At 44.6% G+C, this 7,716-nt stretch overlaps 1 protein-coding gene across 9 annotated transcripts in view; it reads left to right on the top strand.

The window, feature by feature from the left end:
• Positions 1–3,888: 3,888 nt before the first annotated feature.
• KIF21A (kinesin family member 21A) overlaps positions 3,889–7,716 on the top strand; it is a 152,638-nt gene continuing 148,810 nt past the window's right edge. For 8 of the 9 annotated variants that reach the window (XM_030580734.1, XM_030579884.1, XM_030578210.1 and 5 more), the window contains exon 1: positions 4,125–4,152. Coding sequence is in view for 1 of the 9 variants with exons in the window: in XM_030577343.1 (XP_030433203.1) it covers positions 4,109–4,152 (44 nt within the window). In the remaining 8 variants the exon portion in view is untranslated. Of the gene's footprint in view, positions 4,153–7,716 lie in introns of all 9 variants that reach the window. The other variant, XM_030577343.1, reaches the window with a different exon arrangement.

Genomic DNA, 7,716 nt, shown 5'->3' with positions numbered 1-7,716 from the left:
AACATTTGAAACGTAATAAATTAAGGGAACAGAACTAATGAATGGGAAAGAACACTCCATTTTACAGGTACACATACATGCTTTCACAGGTCAGCATATGTGAAGCTGTGATTGATTGTCTTTAGTGTCCTCTCCCCCAACCCAGGTGGAGTGGTAAGGGTAGTGCCCCGACCCCTGACGCCACATAGAATGTTGGGAAGAGGGTATAACAAGGTCCAGATATTTGAGTTCATTATGGGCTGCAGAAGGAGGTGAGCATGGGACTGTTGAACCTGCAGGTCTACCAAAGTCTGCAGAATCTCTGTTTCTGTCTGAGAAGTGCAAGCATCTTCTGCTGCATGTCCCTCTCCTTTTCTTGTGTCTTTCTCCTCTTTACTCTATCCTTCTCCATGCTATGTGCAAGAGTCATCCTCCAGGTCCTGGTCTTGTTCTCTGATGCAACACTGGCTTGCAGGATCTCCTGGAACATGCCATCCCGAGTCCTCTTCTTCTCCTTATCTAGTTTGGGTATGGAGGGGGAGATGCTGAAGTCTATCATAGCAGCAGCTGCAAATACACTGATAATGTGTGTTGTATTCAAAATGGAAACTGAAACTTAAGTTACTGAACTCACTCACTTCCATACAGCACTAGCCATGGTGAGTATGGCCCTTGTGGGAGGATGGGTTTGGAGAAATGAGGGGGAGGAGGCTAGCTCGCTGGCATGATTATAGCTGTATAGGGCAATGGAACTGAATACTGGCACTGTTTTTTCCACAGGTGGTGGTGATTTTAGCTGATCTCACTCCTGAGCATAATAGAGGCAGGGAAAGCACAGCTGCTCCTGGTAGACTTTACTGGTGGAAACTTAGGTGCCTGGGAATTTTAGGCACCCACAAATTCAGGCAGCAGCTGAGCAGTGGTTTTATGGATGTCCATGGTGCATAAATGTTGTACATAAGTAACGACAGTGGCAGGTAGGTGCCTAAGTCACTCTTGTGAATACAGCTCTGAGTTACTAATTTTTTATTAAAGATAAACAGAATTGTTGACGGTACAAAGTACTTTCTTACATATCTGTTAAAACAAAGGGAGTGATTTCCTACCCATTTATTAATGTTAATCTCTCAATGATGTGAATAAGAATGGGAAGCAGAGGTTGCTCCTCATTGAAGAAAATGGTATGAGAGATAGTTACAATTATCATTTACCCAGAGACAGATGTGTTAACAGAATAGCAGTGGATTTGTTTACTTTGAGAAGGAATGGAAAAAATACTAAAAAAATTAAGATTTGTTTTTAATTAAAAGCTTAAATTTAGCAGAAAAGTGTGGAATACTTATGGGATCCATAATTTTCTTTCAAATGCTCTAAAATTGGGCAATTCCTTTGAAGAGAAAATCAAGAGTCAAATAGACTCCACTGATTTCAGTAGCTTAAGTCATTCAGGATGGAGAACATGTACACACTGTTGAACTTAAAAAAGCCAAAATCAGAAGAAAACTTTATTCTTTTGACACTGAAATTTGACTTCCTATTTAGCCCCATTGTGAACAGTGGTTCTTTGGCACAATGGCCTCTGTTGTGCAAAAACGTACATGTGTGGTTAGTCATACGAATACTTCTATTGGACCATATTCTTCAGTCTGCTAAATTCACCTTCACCATGTTTGTGGGAGGCGGGGATGTGTTGAGGGTGGAGTGAGTGTGTAGGGAGTGCGCCGAGGATGGAAGAGGGCATGGTGGAGATGAGCTCCCGTATGTCTGGTCCCTGACTAGCATAATCTTAAATTGTATGCCACTGTCAGAAATTAGAGTGGGACCCAGATCTTAATGGCTGAGTATGAGTGAACTACAGCCAGCCCCCTCCAGCTGCTCCTGTCCACTAGGTTTGGGCATAGCTCTGACTGTGGAGAATTGGTGCCAGTGACTTCAGTGGGATTATACACATGCTTAAAGTCTTTGCAGTAGTGAGGCTGACAAGATTAAATATGCTTTAATAATACAAGTCCTGATATTGCATAGGTATATTAAATCAAGTCTAGCTTTAACCTGTGTGATGTATTAGCATTCTTAGAGGTGCTAGATGGATAAACTTACTTGATTCTTATAAGAAAACATCCATTTCACTAAAACATACCCTGTGATTCAGAAGAAAAAACATATGGATCTTCTCTTATTCATACTAGTCTGAGAGAAGCTATGTTCTCAAACAAATATGAAAACTGAATAACACGGTTGTACCAGATATTGACACACACTGTGGATGGGTGATAATTATATTTTAGAGATGTTAATTTTTCTTTCCTTCTGTAGGGGTTGGTCCAAACTAATCTTAAAACCCCTAAATTATGTCTTCCATCACTCCCTCAAGAGACTGTTCTGCAGCCTAATGCAATCTACTTTCAGGAACCCTTTGCTGCTATTCAGTCTAAATATTCACTTTCTTAAACATATATTAAAAGAAAGGTCAGAAGTGAGACACCTTTCCCTATGGCACCAGATCTAGGGAATGGTTTGTGGCTAAAGCCCAGGCAGGCCTGGGGAGATTCAGGTTCTATTTCTGTCTCTGCAGCATATTCCCTGGGTGACTTTAGGTCAGGGGTTCTCAAACTGGAGGTCAGGACCCCTCAGGGGGTCACAAGGTTCTCACATGTGGGGTCGTGAGCTGTCAGCCTCCACCCCAAATCCTGTTTTGCTTCCAGCATTTATAATGGTGTTAAATATATAAAAAGTGTTTTTAATTTATAAGAAGGGGTTGCACTGAGAGGCTTTCTATGTGAAAAGGGGCACCAGTATAAAAGTTTAAGAATCACTACTTTAGGCTTATCTTCTCTGTGCCTTAGTCAGCTTCTCCATCTTTGGGTACATAATACATACTTCACAGGAATATTAAGGAGCTTGCCATCAATATTTTTAAAATGCTGGGTGATCTCAGTATAGAACATTTTATAATTTTAAAGGAAAGATAATACAATATTATTATATGTAGCAACTTGCAGTAAAACAATATTCCCAAGTCAACACTGTTTCTGAATTAAATGGAGAAAAAATAGCAAAGGAAAAGTGACGAGATTTAAGCCCCAAAGAAATAATTCAGGACTGCTTTAGTAAACTGAAATTTCTTTAGGGCAGGGGATTTGTTCCTGTAAAGAGTCATGGATGTTGCTAGAGCCCCAATCCTGCAATCAGATCTGTGTGGGAAAAGAGTTTTCCAGCAGGGATCTGATTGTAAGATGAAGGCTTGGGTGTGCACATCTTTCATAATGAAAAGCACAATAACTTGATATGCAAGGTTCTTAGCATATCATTACAAATTCAAAAATGGGCCTATTCTGCTGGAAAATACTGCTCAGCAATGTGAAATGTTTCAAGCAAAAACCTGCCTGTTTCCTAGCAGGGCTGCTGTTTGCATCAACAATTAGTGTCCTCCCCTAAATTTCCGAATGTGAAAACCAGACAGTTTATTAAAGCGCTGGGACGAGCAACGGGGCACATAGGTGGGGAACTTCTGAACCAATTTGCCAGACAAAACCAACCCGGGGAGTTCTGCAGGGCTCTCTGGCCGGCCCTCCCCAGCTCAGCTCACGATAATGCTATAGTGGCACTGCAGAATAAGCAGGGCCCTGGAATAAAAAGCCAGCTCGTTCCGCCCCATGGGGTGGCTCCTGCTGCTGAGGAAGACACAAACGGAGGTGGCTATTCTCGGGAAAAGGCTCAGCAGGGAGTAAAGCTCGTCCAGCCCTGGGGCCGAGCCCGTGTGCGTGTGAGGGGGGAGAGCAGTGCGTGCTCCCCCCGCAGCGCCAGCCAGAGCCCGGGGGGAGCCGCTCGGCTGGGGAGGGAGGAGTGGCCTGGTTACGCATTGCGGCTGGAGAGAACCTGAGGCGGCGGGGAGCGGAGCTGGCGGCGCCGCTGCTGTCAGTGCGGTGGGGGCGGGAGCGGGAACCGCTCGCTTCTCCGCCAGCCAGGGAGCGCTCGGGGGGCGCGGGACCCTCCCGGCGCGGCCGCGGTGCTACCTAGTCAGCCAGTCACTGCAATGGCTGGAGCGCGGCGGTGAGAGCGGCCGCCCAGCGCCCCGGCTGGGAGAGGCGGCGGAACGAGCCTGTGTTTACCCGCCCCCCACCACACCATGTCGGCGGGGCAGGACGAGAGCTCGGTGCGGGTCGCTGTCAGGTACGGGCGAGGGGCCGCCGGGCTCGCTGCTCCGGGGCAGGGGGCTCGGTGCCGCGCATGACGGGGGCGGGCACAGGTGGGCTGGTACCTTCCGGCCTGGAGCGGTGCGAGCAGGTGGCTGCTGGTGTCCGGGGCAGCGTCAGCCCACCGGCCCGCGAGGCCTGGGGGCAGGCCGCTGCCTGTCACAGCTGGGGGGAGCGGGGTCACTCTTCTCTCCGCCCCACCCCAGCCGCTGGCCCCGCAGCGAGGTGTGAAACCGGCTTATTGCACTGGAGTGAATGGAGGTCTTGCTGAAAACCCCTGCCTAAGATGCATGGCAGGCCAGAGACATCTATGAAGGGGGTGAATACATGCTAAGCTTAGATTTCAAACATCGTGATTGTAAGCAGGGTTTCTATACAAAAGAAGACCAAGTGTGTATTTTCTGTATGTGTGCAATATCTTGAATTACGTTCCAGTGAATGCGTTGTTCGACACATGCAGGCAGTGTTGTGAATATTCTCGACTGGATAAATTGCAGTCACAGTATCTGGGAGTAAAAGACAAGAGTTTCTACTCGTGGAAAATTGCAGCATCACTGTACTGCATGAAAAATTAATGACGTATTTACAATAGAACAAGTGTATCAGTTTACTTAATCTTAGTTCTCTCTCTAATTGAGTGTTTCCCAGGAATGGTTGAAAATTATAAAAGAAAAAATAGTGTTTATCTCACAAAACTTGAGACCATTTACTAATTCAATAAGATTTAAACATCTGCATACAAACCAGGAATCTAATCCTGCAAACCCTTACTCATGAATGGTTTCTACTAACATCATAACCTCTAGCTTCAATGATGCAATTTGTATCAGTAAGGACTGCAGGATTGGACTCATAGCAAAGGCCTCAATCCTGGAAAGACCTCTGCAAGTCTTGAAGTTTATGTACTGTGAACAGTCCCATTGACTTTAATGAGACTATTCAGTGCATAAAGTTAAGCATGTACCGAAGTGTTTACAGGACTGGAGCATAAATTATTTTAAAATGTCAGCTGGTTCACATGACTCAAATCTTTTATCAGAGATAAAAATTTGTCCGTAAAACTGGATTTTATTGCTTTCTCATTTTAAGAGATTTTGTTGCTTCACAAGATTCCACAGTAGTTCAATAAATTTTTCTTAAATTGTCTTAAGATCTCTTTATGTAGTCCTTGTTCAAGTGCTCTTGTTTGTTTTGGACTATGCAAGCTGTCAGTTGGGTTTGAGTTACATGAAATAATTATACTGAATGATGAAATGAATTCTTCATTGTGTATTATGCTGGAGCTGTAGCATAATGTACAGGACTTTAAAAACTCCATTTCCTTTACTGGATATTCAGAACCCAAATGTTCGTTCGTTTGTTCAAGGGTCAAATCGTAAGATGCAAAGGGTAGAGCCGAAGTATCCCAAGAGATGTAGAAGCAGCATTGTTACTGGGTGCTGATTTTATATCTATCTATCTATCTATCTCTGAGCGCCATTGGATGACAAATGCAGAGGCAAGCCCATTAACAATGAAATGTGATGGATGCTGTACAGTGTTTGTCAGACTTTATTGCATTGTGATCCCCTTCTGACAACCTAAATTACTACAGGATCCCAGAAAGGGGGATTTGGGGGAGGGGTCCAAAGTAGAGGCTCAAGGGCTTTAACCATGGGGGGTGGGGGTGGGGGAAGAGTGGCTGTAACCTGAGCTCCGCTGTCCAGGGCTGAAGCTGAAGCCTGAGCCCCACTGCCCAGGGATGAAGCCCTCGGGTTTCATCCTTCATCCCTTGGTAGCAGGACTCAGGCTTCAGCTTCAGCCCCAGACCCTAGGAAGTCTAATACCAGCCCTGGCAACTCTGTTAAACTAGGGTCGTGACCCACTTTAGGGTCTTGACCGACAGTTGGAGAACTGCTGCATCAGTTTTAAAATCAGTTTCTCAATTACAGTAGTGTTTTCTGTTAGGAGAAATTCTTCCTGTTAACTTGAGCAAATTGTCATTTATTATAGACTCATAGGTCAGAAGGGACCAATCTGATCATCTAGTCTGACCTCCTGCACAAGGCAGGCCACAGAACCCCACCCATCCAATTTTATAACAACCCCTATCCCAGGACCGAGTTATTGAAATCCTCAAAGTTGGTTTGAAGACCTCAAGCTGCAGAGAAATCACCAGCAAGCGACCCGTGCCCCACGCTGCAGGGGAAGGCGAAAAACCTCCAGGGTCCCAGCCAATCCGCCCTGGAGGAAAATTCCTTCCCGACCCCAAATATGGCGATCAGCTAAACCCTGAGCATGTGGGCAAGAGTCACCAGCCAGCACCCAAGAAGGAATTCTCTGCAGTAACTCAGTTCCCATTCCATCCAACATCTCCCCATAGACCATTGAGCAGACCTATCTGGTGGTAATCCAAGATCAATTGCCCAAATTAACGATCCTATCATAACATCCCCTCCATATACTTATCAAGCTTTGTCTTAAAGCCAGAAAAGTCTTTTGCCCCCACTACTTCCCTTGGAAGGCTGTTCCAGAACTTCACTCCCCTAATGGTTAGAAACCTTCGTCTAATTTCAAGTCTAAACTTCCTAATATCCAGTTTATACCCATTCGTCCTCGTGCCTACATTAGTACTAAACTTAAATAATTCCTCTCCCTCCCTAACGTTAACCCCCCTGATATATTTATATAGAGCAAGCATATCCCCCCGCAGCCTTCTTTTGGCCAGGCTAAACAAGCCAAGCTCTTTGAGTCTCCTTTCATAAGGCAGTTTTTCCATTCCTCGGATCATCCTTGTAGCCCGTCTCTGAACCTGTTCCAGTTTGAATTCATCCTTCTTGAACATGGGACACCAGAACTGCACACAGTATTCCAGATGTGGTCTCACCAACGCCTTGTATAACGGTACTAACACCTCCTTATCCTTGCAGGAAATACCCCGCCTGATGCATCCCAAAATCGCATTTGCTTTTTTAACAGCCGTATCACATTGACGACTCATAGTCATCCTGCTATCAACCAGTACCCCAAGGTCCTTCTCCTCCTCCGTCGCTTCTAACTGATGCGCCCCCAACGTATATCCAAAATTCTTATTATTAATTCCTAAGTGCATAACCTTGCACTTTTCACTATTGTATATGTGAAATATGTATTATATATTGAAATGCTTTGCTTGGAAAACACTGAAAAAAAGAGAGATTCCATTCTGTAATCAGGATGTTTCTATAAACAAAAGTAATTCAGAGGGGTAATCTTAAAAATAGGGTGTGTTGAAACAACTGTTTCACCTTTAAATGAAAATATTTCATATGTTATTTTGAGAAGGTATTTTTCTGGTGCAGGATAGCACATTTTTTATGTATATAATTATTGTAGCTAGGAGTTAAACAAAGTCTTCTGGTACCAAAGGATTTGTATTTGCAGACATTTGATAAATAGGATAGAAAAATAAACCTCTACCCCGATAGAACGTGACCCGATATAACACAAATTCAGATACAATGTGGTAAAGCAGCGGAGAGCCCTGGGCCTTTTAAATCACCGCCTAAGCCCTGCTGCCAGA

The sequence above is a fragment of the Gopherus evgoodei genome, chromosome 1 (genome assembly GCF_007399415.2).
Source record: "Gopherus evgoodei ecotype Sinaloan lineage chromosome 1, rGopEvg1_v1.p, whole genome shotgun sequence".
Lineage (NCBI taxonomy): Eukaryota > Metazoa > Chordata > Testudines > Testudinidae > Gopherus > Gopherus evgoodei.
Note: the sequence above shows the minus strand (reverse complement) of the source record. Positions and strands in the feature narration are given on the sequence as shown.